The sequence below is a fragment of the Ixodes scapularis genome, unplaced genomic scaffold (genome assembly GCF_016920785.2).
Source record: "Ixodes scapularis isolate PalLabHiFi unplaced genomic scaffold, ASM1692078v2 PGA_scaffold10__122_contigs__length_95168666, whole genome shotgun sequence".
NCBI lineage: Eukaryota > Metazoa > Arthropoda > Arachnida > Ixodida > Ixodidae > Ixodes > Ixodes scapularis.
Genome location: NW_024609836.1, coordinates 32,307,710 through 32,325,331, shown reverse-complemented (window position 1 = coordinate 32,325,331; position 17,622 = coordinate 32,307,710). Strand labels below are relative to the sequence as shown.

General features: G+C 46.5%; 1 protein-coding gene across 1 annotated transcript in view; it reads right to left on the bottom strand.

Moving 5' to 3' along the window:
- Positions 1–3,685: 3,685 nt before the first annotated feature.
- Positions 3,686–17,622, bottom strand: part of LOC120838237 (potassium channel subfamily K member 4) — a 143,857-nt gene continuing 129,920 nt past the window's right edge. Inside the window, exons 5-6 of the mRNA XM_042287677.1 lie at positions 8,906–9,135; positions 3,686–5,828 (exon numbers count right to left, since the gene is read on the bottom strand). Of these exons, the coding sequence (XP_042143611.1) occupies positions 5,238–5,828; positions 8,906–9,135 (821 nt within the window). The 3' untranslated portion in view covers positions 3,686–5,237. The remainder of the gene's footprint in view (positions 5,829–8,905; positions 9,136–17,622) is intronic.

Sequence of the window (17,622 nt, the reverse complement as noted above, 5' to 3'; positions counted from 1 at the left end):
CTACCGTTCCAGATGAATACAGTTCAAGCGGCACGGCGGTCATTTCATTTTCTGCTAATAAAAAACGTTTCAATCAATCAATCTCGCAACTAAAGCCCCTTTATACGGAAAAGTATCGACATCCTTTGAAGAATGCTGCCTGCTATCTTGGGCCAAACCAGGCGGCGCTACCGTCGACACGAGGGTGTAAAAAAGCAAAACATAAAGATAAAAGGTGTGCGCGCCAGAGGAGGAGGGAGATGTTTCTACCCTCTTTTTATTCAGGGGCATTACTCGCAACAACCGTGGTTTATTAAAATGAACATAATATATATATATATATATATATATATATATATATATATATATATATATATATATATATATATATATATATATATATATATATATATATATAACGGGCATGGTGGCGGGAGGCCGAAGGCGTGGGTATAAAACTGAGAAGAAAAAAACCCTTAGTGAAAAACAGCAACAACGGACGATTTAATCTTCGACGTTTCGGCCGGAGTCCGGCCTTCGTCAGGAAGACTGACGAAGGCCGGGAAGGCCGGACTCCGGCCGAAACGTCGAAGATTAAATCGTCCGTTGTTGCTGTTTTTCACTAAGGGTTTTTTTCTTCTCAGTTTTATATATATATATAAATATAGACATATCCGGCCTTCCTGACGAAGGCCGGACTCCGGCCGAAACGTCGAAGAATAAATCGTCCGCTGTTGATGTTTTCACTAAGGGTTTTTTCTTCTCAGTTATATACCCACGCCTTCGGCCTCCCGCCACCATGCCCGTTGTATATATATACGTATATATATATATATACAGGGTGAAACAAGGAGACGGCAGGCTCTTTAAATCGACCGGAAAATTCGGTTTCCTAACCTATCGCGCTACGACTTTGTGCAGCGTTGCCCACAGATGGTGCATTTTTTTGTAAAATTTGCAAAGAGCGAACTTACCTGAGGAAAAAGTAAAGAAAGAAAAAGGCTTAGCTCATATGGAAACGCAGCGATGCCACCGGTCTGCAAACAACACTGCGCCGTTTCGCACGGGAGGCAAGAGATGGCGCAAGCGGTCGCGACGCCAACTAGGGAGGCTCAAGTGAGGGTGGGTGCAACTGCTAGATCGGCGATCACGGGACATGGACGCCATTTAATTGCTAAATTTTGCTGGGAGTCTATGGGGCAAAGAGTCATTTTCTTTCCTAACTCGGGTCATAAAAGCCCATTAAGGTGCTTGAATAATTTACACAAGGTATAAATGATTACTTTTCCATAGCCACCAGTTTTGTTGCGATAGGTTAAGTATTTTTTAACGCGAAAAATGGTAAATTCCGCCATCTTGGACGTTGCCGCTTGTCTGGCAACTTTGCTTTCTCCGCTCGACGTTTGCAATTCTCGGAGCGAGAAGGAAGCGAGAGAGGCTGCGCCAAGGCGCTCGTTGCTTGCAATGGGAGGCGAGAGGAGGAAAGGCGCATGGAGCAACAGAGTTGTAACAGAGCGGGCGCCTGCTCTCGTGCAGGCAACACTGGCGCATATCCTTTCTCGAATCCTCTCCCTCTGGCGCCGCCATTAAATTGCAAACGCTCTCCAGGTTTTGAGTTGCGCCCACCCTCACTACAGCCTCCCTAACGCCAACTGCCGCCACCGAACGAGCAGACGACGCCGAGAGCCGGCCCTTTTGCAGACAAGGAACTGCAGTTCCTTGCTGTTACCGCGCCTGTCTTTTTTGTTTCTGCGACTGTCGCCGCCTGCGGAACGCACGCCGCCTTTGAGTCGAAAGGATCGTCTGCTAAAAAGGCCTGCTCTCGGCGCCGTATGCTCGTTCGTTGGCGGCGTTTGTTGCGCCATCTCTTGTCTCCCGTGCGAAACGGCGCCGTGTTGTTTGCAGACCGGTGGCGTCGCTGCGTTTCCATAGGAGCTAAGCCTTTTTCTTTCTTTATTTTTTCCTCAGGTAAGTTCGCTCTTCGCAAATTTTACAAACAAATTGTACCATCTGTGGGCAACGCTGCACAAAGTCGTAGCGCGATAGGTTAAGAAACCGAATTTTCCGGTCGATTTAAAGAGCCTGGCGTCTCCTTGTTTCACCCTGTACATATTTTATTTTTACATTACCTTTGGTTTAAAAGTTAAGGCAGACAATAAAAGCAAAACTTAAACTAAAAAAACTAAAAACGCGTTTACGGCGTTTTTGTTGCCAACGTATTTCGTCTGCGTGTCGTTTGCTTTCTTTCGCTGGTCGGCTACAACTTCGGACGCTGCTCCCGACGCATTTTATCAATACGCGCGCCAAACGCGCCCCGCAACTCGACTTGGTCGTCTGCCTCACCGTCCTCCGTTGACCAGGGCAAGTTTCTTGGCCTCATTTTTTTACAGAGTGGGAGCTACGCTTTGTGATTTTACAAGAAAAAACCGACCTGTGAAATACACCTTTGACGAAAAGTTTGGATTGCTCCTTGCAGGCGCCGATTATTACGGTCCATTTTAGGTCGAGCCTGGTGACTTTGGACACCTTATATATGTCGTCTCCAAATGGCGCGATAATAACAACTGGCAAGAATTTTTCAAATGCCTGCTATTAAAGGGAAACTCTAAGATGTTGGAATTTGGTGCACGGAGGCTGCACAAAGTAATTTTTAAAGTTCTGCCAAATATTTTACTAGGGGAATACGGGACACTCCCCGAGAATACATTGAAAAAGACGACAACGAAGATCTGCGGAAACACGCTTGACGGCTCCAGCTGTACCGTCTTCACATCCTCGATCCCGTCAACCGAGATATCGTGTTCATGTGCTTCACGTGCTTCGCGTGCAAACAACACACACGAAGCTGACACGAATGCTTAAAACGAACAGTGCACAGCGTAAAGACTAAAGCGCCGTTCACACTCTTGCGACCGAGTACGACCGAGAGAGACCAAACCGGTTTTTAAGCCTCTTGCGATCTCTTAGGACCAGCTCCGCTCAGCGCATCCGGTCCCAAGAAATCTTTCTCGGTCGTACTCGGTTGCAAGAGTGTGAACGCGCCTTAACTCTTCAGGAGGCTAGCGATGATGCACCTTTGTATCCCAACAAAACGCGCCTTTTTCAAGGCTGGGCTTGCGCGCGGAAGAAGTCGAAGCGAAACAAACGATAAGTCAAAACATTCCTTCACTTGGCAACGGGACGGCTGGCGCAAAAGCGGTGGAAGACGGCAGAGACCGCGGCGGGGTTGTATAAGACGCACAACCCGCGCGCAACACGAGCGCCAGCGGCACGACTACGGTGAGGGCGAGAACTATTTCTGAACGAGGTCGGTGAGTAAGTGACTGAGTGATTGAGTTCGTGAATGAGTGGGATGACCGTGATGACATATGACCGTGAGTGTAGTAAGCTGCGAGTGTGACCACCATGATGACCTGTGGGTGTAATGACTTGTGAGTCTTGTATTCTGTGAGCGTGATGACTTTGGTGACCTCTGAGTGTGATTACCGTGACGATGAGGGTGAGTGAGTTTTGGTTTTGTGTTTAATCGTGATTCTGTGTGCGAGTTTTGATGAGGGAAACAGGTGGTCGTGAGTGTGAGTGAGGTCGGATCGAAGTGCCGACCTATGCGGAGCTGCGGTGCGCCAACACACTCGGCCACCGATCCCGCGATTCGATTTAGAACCTTTCAGAGGAAAAAAAGAAGACTACCTGTAGACCGAGCAAGAACATGTCCTTAAACGATCTTTTATTTACAGAAACGGGGAGAGGAAAAAAGGATGGTCCTTCGTAACGACTTGAGATCGCTGCTGCATGGCTTCGTCCTCCTGGCTGGAGGACGGTCGCATGTACGCTGAAGTAAGGCAACGCAGGCACACACTCGTTACCGGGGAAACGACGCTGAAAACATCTATATCTCTTTTTCATTCCGGGCTGGTTCTTTCGAAACGACGACCCTGGAATTATTATTTACATGATCAGTGGCAATTGGTTCTATCTTACACGTGATGAGTGTGTGTACATTATTTACACAGCGGGTGCCCCAAAAAAAGAAAACCCGCGCCTTCCGAAGCATTTGGTGTGCTTTCAACAGTCTCTCTGTGGGTCGGAAAGTTGCGACGAAGAGTACGACAGTCTCTTGCGCACAGGGTAGTTACATGAAATAATGCATTTCGGTTTTGTACGCAGTGGGTACTTAACTCTCAAGAAAATATTTTACTTCAATGCCCTCGAGGTGAGAAGCTACTGGGTCCTAGGTGAACAAGAGCGTTACACCGTGACGACTGAGTGACCACAGGTAAATTTCTTACTGCGTTTGCTTTGTACGGCACAGCGTGTCCTGTGGACTTTTTGTGGGTTCCATATATAAAAAAAAAGCTGTCGCTTGCACTTTTTATCCAGTTAGATGGAAGCTTACATTGCCCCGACTCTGGCAAAGTGCACTTATGGTTTTCAGTGTCTCCTTTTCTCAGCTGCTTTATTTTCCTCCTCAGTCTTGAAGAGGAAGAATCTACGTGGGTTATCGAGATTCTATGTCTGTAAATTTGAGATAGTAGATAAGTTTCTAATGGGATATTTGGTCTGTCAACATTCATATAAACGGGACATAGCTACAGTGTTCTCACTAATAATGTAATCAAGGTTCGAGTGAATGGCAATAACCCGCACTGCGAGAACGTCTCGGCCTTACTGAGATGCTGGCCTTCCAGTCTTTCGCAAACGGGAGCAGGTAATTTTCAGAGTGGTGCCAACACCGACGGGCCAAGCGTTAGCATAACAGAGTCGCTGCGATTAAAGACCCGTGTCGATGCATTGAAACACCAAAGCAGATCGACCTGTCACACAGAAAGTACGCACTTCCTTGCACCACGGCACAGTATGATTCATCCGGAGCTGTCTTGACACTCAGCTTGCGTGAATGAAGATTTGCGTCTTGAACTATCAAGTCAGTCACCACAGACGCCGCGTCATGTCGACAGTTGCTTTTTGGGAACGCATAACCTTTGTCACCTTGGCACGTGAGCACACAGTTTTTGTAAGCAGTGACTGCCCGTGTGGATCAACCATTCTTGAGACATGTCCGCATGCGCGATGGGCAGAACACAAAGGATTGTCTTACCCACAGGCGCGTTGATAGGCTCCAGGATTTAAAGAATAAAAGGCGTACTTTGATAACGCCTCTTTCGGGCGCACTTACCATTATATCATAGGAAGCACTGAAAGGTTGTTGTCTACATAGTTCACGCTGGTTAACTGTTCCTAAATGATTGATGCTGATGTCAGATGGCCGAGCTCTCCAGACTGTCCAAGTCGAAGGTTACCATGGGCTTCGTAACGGCAATCTCAACGTCGTACACGTCGTCAAAGGGGTCCCTCACAGGTAGTCGGCCATTGCACATCGGAATCGAAGCTCTAGCTGACGCGAAAAAGTTCGTGGGGAACTCGATGTGGCTCCTGTTCTTCAGCACGGTAGGACTGTTGTTGTTGTTGTTCTGGCTCACTTGGAGCCAGTCCTTAGATTCCCTGGGTGTCTCTGGAGACAGGAGAACGGGAAGACTGTGTCTTCTAGAGGGCGCCACCTCGCCCCGCGGAAGTCCTCCGCCAACGTTGGTGCTGGAACCGCTGGAGTCCTCGCGCAAGTAGGGCAGATCCAGGCGTAGCCTCAGATTGTGCTGCTCAATCATCTGCCGAGTCCTGCACAGGTTCTGTGTGCTCTCCTTCTTTAGGTTCTCGACCAGCGTTAGAAGCCGTTGGATCTGGTCGTCCCGGTTATGGTTCTTGTCACTGCCGCACAAGCTGTCGGCACTCGTGTCGTCCTCGTTGTGCTTGCCAGTCTTGCCTCGCCAGATGGATTTGCGATGAGACTTCTGCTGCAGAAAACAGGCGCAAAGAGAGTGAAAAGGGGTTATTTAGTCTAAAACAGTTTTCTATGAACTACCGAAACAAGCTGTTTGTTCCAAAGGAATATTGAGGCATATGCCCTTTATCCCTAGCGACTGTTCAAGATGAATTGTATAAACAATTTTAATCACGGTTTCAGATATAAAACCGAGTAACGGCAGCCATACGCAGAAAGTGAAGCAGTAACCAAAGTGTCCATCTCTTTGTAATAATTTTTGTTTTAACTAAACATAGGCCGAAAATTTTCTGCCATCCTTGACCGCTTTCTAAATGAAATGACTCATCACTGTCATCATTGAGAGCAAAAGTTGCGTGGATTGTAACAAGCCGATATCAGGAGCCTCTAAGACGTCGACTGTGTGCTGCTGCCGAACGGGCAGTATTATCAGAACAGTTGACGAATTGTAAGCTCCCTTCTTTATACCTGTCCAAAAACTGCCTTTTGTGCACTGCCATACTTGTCTACTGGGCAGTGGAAGGAGTTCTGAGCGTGCGCAGTAGCTCATTTTCACAAATTATGAAACACCGAGCATTTGAAGCCTCACAGCCCAGTACAATGTTTAGCTTGAGTGATAAGAGCTGGAAAGCTATAGACTGGTACGGTGGCGAAAAGAAGGGGATAGTTGCACGACACGCGCTTTAAAAAGGCGTCTATTCGCTTACTTTTCTGCAGAACATGCAGATAGTCAGCGGTTTCAAACATCGGTAGGATTCTAGCAGGTGACTGAGCTCAGAACGCAACTATTGGTAACGAGATGTCTTGGTGGCGCCACCTTATGAATGCTCCCCTGTGACGTAGCCTGTGGGATTCGAGCAGACGACGCGCCGAGTAATCGTACCGAATGTTTATGTTAGTTGGCATCTACGCTGGTTGATGACCGATGAATCAATAGTGAAAAAGAGTAGGAGGTTTCTGTAGGTTATTTTTGCCAAAGTACAGCGCCAATTCAAGCCACTTCAGACCAATTCTTTAACTTTCAAATGTTCAAAAACAAGCCTGGAGATTCGAATTCATCGCGTATAAGAGAGTTAACATCTCTCGGGTCACGCGCTTGTTAAGGGTCTGTGAGTGTCATTCTGTTGGAACTCTGGAGGCGCATAAAAAATCGTTTTGCCCTCGCCAGACTGCTTTCCTGTAAGATTTGCACTTGCGCGCTTTTGCATTGCACGGCACCACATACCCCTTTTGAATAGCCAGATGCCCGTCGTAGGTTTGGCACGTAAAACCCCCACCCCTTTTGAATAGAGCTGGCTACCGACGATTAAGGAACTTAAACCTAAGGAACTTGTGTGATTCGACATACAGTAGCGACCTTCGTTCGGCGCTGCGCGGACCATGTCTAATACCTCTGTCAGACGAGCACCTAAAAGGACCTTTACGCCAAATGCCTTTAGGATATTCAAATGACCTTTAAGTTCTGCTTGCCAAGCAACGCAAGTAATAGCCAATTCACACGGCAGCGTAAAGGTACCTTTAGCTTAGGTCCCTTACCTGAAAATACCTATAGTAAACGGCGTTCTTGATCACACGATAAACAAACGGAGCACTTTAAGTTGATGTCAATTGCATTTCTTCTAAACCGTGAGAGGAGCACGTGATAAACAATTATTCTGACGCGCAGTTTTTGATTATTGTGTGTGAAATATCACACTTAAAACCTAGAATTACTCGTTTGCTTTCGCGACTTTTTTGTAAATAGATATTTTTTGCTATCTTCGTTTGTGCGTTTTGTGCGCGTCGTGGCGCATGCTGTCAGCATGTGAGTACTCGGAAGGAAACAAAGATATCTGTCCTACAAAGATACTCATGAATAAGTATAGCCTTAAATCTGACAACCATGGAACGCCGGTTACCATGAGCCATTTATCCTGAGGAAGCATCAGTACACACCAATAATTGCCAAGCAGACAGGGGAAAAAAGGGGGGGGGGGGGGGGGGATAAATGCTCGTTCGACCAGTGAACTGTCGTCCTTGCACCAGATGATTACGCTCTCTCCGCACACCCTCAAGCAGAGACAACATTTATAGGGTATCGAGGCTGTATTAAAGTGTACTATAGAGGAAGGGTAGTGTGCTAAGCGAGCGCTCATGGCTGCCGCATTTCGTGTCGATGACACGAGAGGGCGGTACTAAAGCATGGGCTCTAGTAGCGCATGCTTCGCATTGGGTTCGCTGCGCTACAGGCGTCGCCGTCGTCGTCGGCGTCGTCGTTGTCGTCGTGCTCGATTCGGCATGCACTTCATTCAACATAAGCGACAGAAAACACGGGGGAAAGATCTGAACGGAAGCCAGTTCGCGCTGCCAAACCGCCGAGCCACACCTGCTCGCCCTCTGAACTCTCGGACCCTCCAGTTCATGCTACCGCAGCGCCGCTTCACAGCAATCCGTGGCGCGCATCGGCGCCTGATCTCACTACCCCTCTTCTAGTTCACTATAGCTGTAGTGCACGATTTTTGGTCTAAGTTACAAGCGGTTAGGTTAGGTAGTTCAGCTTTGCCTAGTTTAGGTCAGGTGAGGTTAGTTTAGATGGGCTTAGATTAGGTGAAGATAGCCTAGACTAGGTTAGCATAGGTTAGCTTTCTTAGGTTAGTTTAGGGGATCTTATGTTAAGTTAGATTAAGTTACCTTAGGTTAGCTTAGTTTAGCTTAGGTTAGGTTGGGCTATGTTAGCTTAGATCGGCTAAGGTTATGTTAGGTTAACTTAGCTTAGGTTTGGTTAGGATAAATTGGATTAGGTTAGGTTAGGTTAGATTCGTTTAGATAAGCTTACGCCAACGCGGGACATATATTAAACACGCGTGTGGCGCTTGGCTAGAACCCGTGTTTTCACTGATTGAACAGGAGCCGGACGCCGACGCAGAAATCGTCCGGTCTCTACCACGAATCTTGAAAATGACGCCGAAATTTCAGCACCACGGTCTTGCTGTCTGGGTTGGATGAGAGCGGGCTAAGGTAATACAACAGTTTCAATTAATTGGTCCATCGAGCCCTTCCAGCACCCCGACGGCTGTGAGCGGAGTGAGGCCGTCTACGACGTCCACCAACCTTAGAGGCGAATTCCTGCAGCAGCCTGTGTATCTCGTCCAGCCGTTGGCCGAACTTGTGCTGCGTGTTCTGGAAGCTGGTCGTGAGCCTGTTCTCCATGTTTCGGATCTGCTTGCAACGCATTGCCCGCGAGATGTAGTTGAGGATCATGGCCAGGTAGCCCAGGCCGAAGATGATCCACAGCACCACACCCGTCTTGTAGATCCACAGGTAGGGCAGGTCCTTGTTACCTGCAAGGATCGCAAGAGAGCGGCGGCGTGTGTGAACAACAACAACACCGTTCCTGGAACTTGACTAGAGACGAAATATACCTTTGATTACACTTCTGCTAAATTAAAATAGTACCACAGACACTTGCTGCGAGTGTGATGTGAGGATGCACGTTATGGCGTCTGCAGCAGTAATTGTCTCGAAGCAGAAAGCTAAAGTTACACTTCCGTTCATCAACTACTTATCTTGGTTATTTACATCTAATTTCTTTTGCTGATCAGGGTGGGGGTGAAAACGTTTTTATGATATCGACACCCCTGGGCGATAATATAGGCGCGTGCAGCGTGTCTACCTACGTTCCCAGCGTTCCCCTTGGTGTTTCGGTAATTTGGCAGAAGGTCTGTTAGACGAATGTAAACTCCCAAGTTCGTTCGCACAGATATTTTGCCAGATTTACGATAAACGCCGCGAAGAAGGCGACAAATATCATCATATTATGTTTGCGCGTGCTTGAAGCGAAGCTGACCACACATTCACTCCAAAAAGAACTAAAAGTAATTGTTCGCGTGAATCACTAGATTCAACGAACATCCTAAACCTTGTTTTACTCGAAAGTCGCGTATCTGCTGAGAAGAATGAAGAAAAAAACAACCGCATCTCCACGTGGTGAATGATGTTGATTGAGGCGAAGCTCTGGTGGTGCTTGTCTGCGTAGACGCTGAGCCGCAGCATGCCGAGCCTTTCGTTCGTTTTCATCCATGTCATGCTGCGGTCAAATGCTCAAATGCGTATATAACCACGTTCCATACCACACATTCTCTTTCTGACATGGATGAAAACGAACGAAAGCCTCGGCATGCTGCGGCTCAGCGTCTACGCAGACAAGCACCACCAGAGCTTCGCCCCAATCAACATCATTCACCACGTGGAGATTCGTTTTTTTTTTGTTGTTTTTTTTTGCCCTACACGAGCACGGGAGCAAGTGTTCACGTGCTCTTGAGCAAAAGCACGCGACGCCGGACATGGGACGGACATACGGACATGGCTAGCCCCTAAGGAGCTTCACCCCTAAAAGAAACCCAGAACTATGCTCTGTTTCATCTGAAGTCCGAGCGTAGCATAAGGCTAATTGCAATAAAAACACAAAACGCATATTCAAAAAAGTCGATGTCCCGACGCATTCTAAGTGCGTGATTGGATGAGTTGGTAAGACACGCATAGAAATACCGAAAATGCGTGAAGCTTGCCGACGCAAAGAACTGTAACTCAAAGACCGCAGGGACCGCAGGAGTTGCCGAGAGTCACTTGGGTTCTTTCACTCCCCTCGATTAAGCGTTCAAAGATTAAGTAAATTAACGAGTTTTTGGTGTTTCATTACTTATGAACTTTAGATTCCAGGGCTTCTAATATTTAAAAAAAAAAATGCGCTGAAGTCTTTTTTTTTTAATTTTCAGCTATTTTTTAGCTTTACGTCGTCATTCTACGTAATATAAAAAAAGCGCGTGGGGGATGACCCAAGCGGCCGTATCTGAGCGAAAAAGTTTGTTGCGGAACAAAAAAAAGGAAAAGAAGAAAAAAGCTAGATTTGGAGCTGGATCCTTGTGGGCACTTATAAGCATCAGGGACTTTTAGTAAACCGTTACTGCGTTCAGCGTACCGCACTGCTGGAGCCTTTCAAGCATACTGTTAAGCACCTCGCCAGAGTGATACCTTGACCGCTAGAAGAGCGCACTTCAAAGCGTGCTTCAAAGGCACCGGTAAATGTGGTACGCCGAACACAGTAACGGTTTGCTAAACTTCCTACTGTTCTCAGAGTCGGTGTGAGTTTGCGTTTAAAATTGCGTCCGGTCAAACGAGGCTTACCCCAAGAATCAGTACGTCCCCGTCCATTGCGCGTTCTGATGCTCCCATTAATCTTCGTGGTACCTTTGTGGGGCAAAACTGAATTTTTGATTCAGCAAGACGAACCCTGGGACCAAATATTAGGCGCATCCCAACTACCGCACAGACGGCACCGAAAAAACAGTCTGCACTGTGACACTGCGCATGACAAAAGCACATAAAACGTCATTCTCAGAAAGAGAGAGAGAGATTTAATAGATAACGAAATCCGATAACAATATGATGCATGCACAAAGGCGGCGGCTGAGTATAGGGTATCAATAAAACTTTGGCTGGGGCTAGTTGGTGGATATCGATTGAAATGGTAAAGGGCACGTACTGAAACGGGGCTAAAAAGACACAAGTACGACAAGGAGAAGAGCCAACTTCCAACTGATGTAATGTAACACCAAGCATCGACAAGCTCGATCCCCATCACCTATAGGCACCCCCAAGAAACAAGATAAAGGTTCCTATCACTACTCATACGCAGCCATCGAAACACAACTTCTTTGTTCAGCAGATAAAGGGATGGCTTGCTTATGCATTTGTCAGTCGGGTTTTTTATATAGAAAGATTCGATAATTTCCCTTTTCATCTTCTCATTTCCTATCTTAAGAAACCTTCTGCGGTTGTGTTCCAGCGATCTTTCATTAAACCATCGCCCGGTCTGACTGATAGAAACTTGGCCGCAACTTAAAGGAATGTCAAATACAACCTTAGTCACGTATTCGGTGTATCTTGTTACATAGTTTTTAGAGCACGAAACAAACGATTGTTTTGACATCGCGGAGCATATTTTTGAAAGTTTCTACGGGGCTGAGAACACCACATTAACCCTGTGCCTAGCAGCCATCTTTTTTTTTTCTTTTTTTTTTTATCGTGGGACACCACCTGCACCGTAATCTTGTCTGTCTTTTCACGACATTTGTCGCCGCATTTTCTGTAGGAGCCTTTCAGGCACACTTGACACTAAGCTTTTCGGGTAACCGGCACTCTTCAAGCGTGCAACCTGATGATCAAAGCTGATCGGCAGCCTATGCTGGCAACTTTTTGCTATTGCTGCATGAAGGCAGGAAGGTGGAAACCCACGATTTACAAGCTTCGAGTGAAAACTGCTGCAAGAGGGGAGGCCTTTCTTGGATCGTGGATCACAGCTCCAGCACAAATGATCCTAAGTAAGCTGCAAGTCCAGAAGCTGAATACTGCCATCATTAGGCATTTCCAAGGTGAAGTTCAGCCCCCTGACAGTGATATAAACAAATTAACAATTTCTGCTACAACATGTTCCATTTAATTCACTACATTCATTCAATTCATTAAATTCCCCCAAAATAACCAAAAAATCATCCAGGTCGCGGTAAATACTTAACCACATTCATCACGTCAAGAGCCCCCGAGCTTGTCCATAGCAGAATGATAAATTTTACTCAAAACGGGTGCCACCGAAGAACCAATACAAATCCGTTTCGTCTGTAAGTAAAACTGCTGGTTAAAAGCAACGGCCGTGGACTGCAAGCAAAATTTTAGCAGTGCCATGAAATGGTGGCAGTTAACACTCGTATAGTTCTGGAACGGCACTTAACCTGACTGTGTTATGCTCTCGCGAATAGCGGTGAGAAATCCATCATGAGGAAGCGAGTGATACATCTCTTCTACATCCACAATGAAGGTTGCTGTCGAATTCTGCAACCCTGTCTTAAAAATTTGAACAAGTTCTACGGAGCTTTGATACAATTAGAAAAATTGTCAACTAGAGGAGAAGAGCCTTACCGTGGTACAAGCCGACAAAAAGGGCGGTTTTGTTGTGATGAAGAAATACCTTTTTCAAGGACAAGGCATTAGCGGCTATTGAAAATAATTTCAAGACTGTCAAGTTTCTCCCGAAGAAACTGCTCTCAGATTACTCAAAAGCGTGAACCTTGATGGCGTAAGGCTGTTAACAAGGCAGACAGTTTTTTTTAGGTCTTTTTCACCGGCAGCCTAGCGGTCCCTTACGAGTCATTTTCTCGGAAAGGAGTGCCTGGCTGGTTCAGGTCAGCAGGTACTTACAGCGTAACCTCAGACCGTTAGTCATTGACAACCCCTTTCTGGTTCGAAGCTCGGTAGAACTTGTTCAAGTTTTGAAAAGAGGGTTGCAGAATGCGGCCACAGCCTTTTCTGTGCATGTAGATGTTTTACTCGGTTCCTCATGATGGACTTTTCACCGCTGTTCGTTAAAGCTTAACGCAGTCAGGTGAAGTGGTGTTAACTGTGACCGTTTTATGGCGCTGCTAGAATTTTACTTGGAGTTCACGGCCGTTGTTTTTAATGAACAGTTCTACGCAGAGAAGAATGGGTTTTGAATTGGTTTTTCGGCGGCACCCGTTTTCTGTGACATTCATCTTCCTGCTATGGACAAGCACATATTGGTGCCTTTTGGCGGGATGAATGTGGTCAAGATTTGTTTCTATGGGGATGATTTTTCGGTTATTTTGGGGTAATGTACAGTGACTTGTGTTGGAGCATGCCGTAGCACAAATTGTTAATTGTTTTGATAAGTGTCAGTCAGAATAAACTTTACTTGGAAAATACCTAATGAGGGCAGTATTGAGTTTCTGGATTTGCAGCCTACTTAGGATCATTTGTGCTGGAGCTATAATTCACGATCTAAGAAAGACCTCCTCTCTTTCATCAGTTCCCACACAAAGCTTGTTAAACGTGGGGTTGCATCCACCTGCCTTCACGTAGCAATTACAAAAAACTGTTAGCACAAAATTCCGATCAGCTATGACCATTCAGGTTGCACGCTTGAAGAGTGCCGGTTACCCGAAGTGCTTAGTGTCCAATATGTGTTAAAGGCTCCCACAGAAAATTAAACGAGAGGGCGGCAAAAAGTGGTCGTCAAAGGCAAACAAGATGCCGGTGCAGGTGGTTTCATATCTGCGCAAGGTGTCCCACAATTTAAGAAAAGATGGCTGCTAGGCACAGGGTCAATGCGGTGTTCTCAGCCCCGTGCAAACTTCCAAAGATAAGCTGCGCGATGTGGAAACAAAAGTTTCTTTCGTTCTCCAGAAACCATGTAACAAGATGGACCGAATGCGTGGTTAAGGTGGTATATGAGACTCCTTTCAGTTGCGGCCAAGCTTACATCGGTCAGACCGGCCAATGTGTATGAAAGAGCGCGGGAATACAAGCTTGGCGTACGCAGTAATTCGGGTGGGCATCTTCCGGAGCACAGCAAACGATGCGGATGTGAACCAATGTTCTAGCGCGAAAGATTTCTTAAGAGAGAGAATGAGAAGAGGGAGAGGAAAATAATCAAAGTTTCTGTATAAAAAAGAAAAAGCGGCTGGCAAATGCGTAAGCATGCGATCCCCTTATCTGCTGAACAAAGAAGTTGTGCTTCTTGATGGCTGCGTGTGATTAGTGATAGGAACCTTCATCTTGTTTTTTGGGAACGTCTATTGGTAATGGTGATGAACAGTTTGGCGATGTTTGGTGTTACATTAAGTCCGTTGGAAGTTGGCGCCTGTACTCGTCGTACCTGTGTCTTTTTTCGTCCTGTTTCAGTTCGCGCCTTTGAACCTTTTTATCGGGTTTCGTTATCAGAGTCATGGGAAGGATCTACAAAAAAACATTGTATTGTCACAACGCAAACTTTTTCTTTTTAGGTCTGTAGTTGTCAAGTCGAGAAAAAAGGAAGTTTTGCGCATTATTCGTGCGCTTCACGAAGTAGTTCTTAGAAGATTTGGTTATAATTATAATGCAATTAAATGCAAATGTGCAAGCGAGCTGGACAAAAATCACAAAAATAATCCCTGGAGAAGGGGAACAAGAAGGACAAAGGACAAACACAAATCTCCAAACACAGCTAGGTGACTGGTGCGCGACCGAACAAATCCGCCTGGTTGTGTTTGTTCTTCGTCCCTCTAGTTCCCCTTCTCCAGGGATAATTTTCATCATTCTTGTCCAGCTCGCTTGCACCTTTGCATTTAATTGCGTTATAATTGTAACATTAAATTGCAAGCTTCACCCTTGTTGGTGTAAGACTAGTGGCAGCTGATAAAACCCGTTTGCTCTACTGACGTCTAACCCCTGGTTAGCTCAGCTGGTAGAGCGCTCCACCTGTAATGGAGAGGTCCCGGGTTCGATACCCGGACCAGGCGGATGTTTTCTGTCGCTCACCAGTCACCTAGCTGTGTTTGGAGATATGTGTCTGTCCTTCGTCCCTCTTGCTCCCCTTCTCCAGGGATTATTTTCGTCAAGATTTGGTTGTTGCGCCTTTGGCGTTTGAAACGAGTACGTGTCGATAAAATAACGGTATAAGCTAACCCAAAATTTACCCGTATGTGTGTTAATTCCCCATATATAAAAGTGAACTCAGTAATGCTCCACAAAAAGACAAACACAGCGGTTTTTGAGGTGAAGGAGTTCGGACATGCTTTCAGCTTCGTCCTTCGTCGAGATCCCTCATACACCAACACGCGACTCTGTAGTCACGCCGCAGGGTGGCGCTACCGTCGGCACGGCGCATGCGCACACGACTCACTTCACGCGAATCTGGTTTCTGCTCACGCGCACTGCTCACACATTGGCGTGGGAAAACGCGAACTTGTTTATACACAGCGTGTTGTGGCGCCTCCAAGTGCTATAATTCAAGCGTAAGAAAAAATAAACAAGGTTTGTGTAAATAAATTAACGAACCGGGTGCAATAAAACTTTTTTTTAAAAAAGGTGTCTACATTAGGTAGTGCATTTTTCGTATTCGAATTCTATAACTGTAGGTTCCGGGTGAAAAAAAAATCTAAGCCTAAAAAACAACCTGTTTTTTTTTTTTTGTGTGTGTGTGTGTTTTATTTTGTATCAATGGGAAGGAAAATGGCAAAACCCGCTTGGTTGACGCTGCTACAGCAGCATCAACCAGACAGATGGCACAACCTAAGGCAAAAGCGTGAAAGCGTCTTCGACATGAACACTCAAAAGCATTTCTGAGGAGCAGCGTGAACCAGATGGCTTTTATCGTTGTCGACTCCCTTTGCATAAGGGAAAAAAAAAAGACCGGATATTTTTTAGGCTTAAAGTTTTTTTGTTTTTTTTTTAAACCCATATTTAATAATATTAAATGCACTTTACTTCAAGACACCTTTCCAAAAGGTTTGAATACGTAACAGTCATTGTTTTGTTTATATACAAATATTTTACGCCCATAGAGCGATCAGCAACACGTTAAGAGGGGAGCTTGGGCGAGTTGGTGAGAGTTGCTATTACTAGCAGCAGCGCGTTATAAACAAGGACAAAAGGAGAAGACACAGAGGAAGTGTCTTTTCAATAAAATTGAAAAAAAATCGATAGCAGAGAACTTTTAGACAGAAAGACAAACAGTTTTGTGTTATGTCTTCCCTTTTTCCCCTGGTTTATAACGAGTGGTCTAGCGCACACCAGCTCGGAGCACCTGAAGCGGAAGCTCGCGCTGCCGAACCCAGGGACCCTGGGTTCAATCCCCACCCCTGCCCAGATCCGCATGAGCATCGTACCGGCGTGCGATCGTGTATCACTATACTGCCTGATGCTCGTTAAAGACCCCAGGCCAGCGGTTACACGGAACTGTCCAAAATTCCCTACTACAGCTGAGACACCAGACGCGCATTGAGGCTGACTAACTCCCGGCCGTACAAACATACACACAACAATACACCACTACTAATATGATCAGATCCCCCTGTATAATGGCGGCTATTTCATTTTCCGAGTGCGTCACGGGAAAGTAGATGCACCTGATTTCTTAGAGCGTGGAGCGCGCACATCAAAGCAGTGCGCAGCAGCACGCCGTGTGCCCCGGCGAGGAGCGACACTCGTCGATCTGGAAATAGCTCGGACCTATTTTTTGGACTCCGTTCAAACCCTTTGTGTCGCTGCTCGGCTGCGCGACACGAGCGCACTTGGCACCCGTCGGCTGAAGCGCAACAAACCCCCTCCCCGAAACATTAGTCCCTCTTCGGCGTAAAAAGAAAAAGTCCAATTTGACGTTACGTGTTTAGAGGGCCCGAGTTTAGACTGCCAGGGTCCTGGCGTGCAGCATTGACACACGCTGTAGGAAAAAAAAAAAAAATGTAGCCGGTGCAGGTATACCACTGCTATGCGCTCAGAAACTGAGGGAGAGCAGGTGACTAGAGCGCGGAGGAGACGTCAGAACGCCGATCTCCGATTGGAATGATTAGTGGGTAGACCAAATCTATAGCTGTCTCTGTCTCTACTGCACTCGTCGGACGCGTTCGAATGCTTGAGCCAAACGCCGGACGCCGGCGTTGCGCATTCGAACGCGACGAGTGCGGTAAAGACAAAGGTAGCTATAGCTTTCGGTGTACCCCCTAATCCTTCCAATCAGAGCTCGGCGTCTGACGTCTCCGCCGCGCTCTAGTCACCTCCTCTCCCTCAGTTTCTCATCGCATTGACGAGCCCCCATTGCTGACCTTCTCTTGTCTTACAGAGACGCCGAACCACTGAAAAGGGTGTTTACGAGCCCCCAGAAAAGTCACTGTTGGAGAGAAGGACACAGTAGAATCTAAAATGAAAATGAACTGTTTTGCTGTGGTAACCATGAACTGAACGGAATAAAGGGAACGAAAACTGAAGGCCGGTTATGT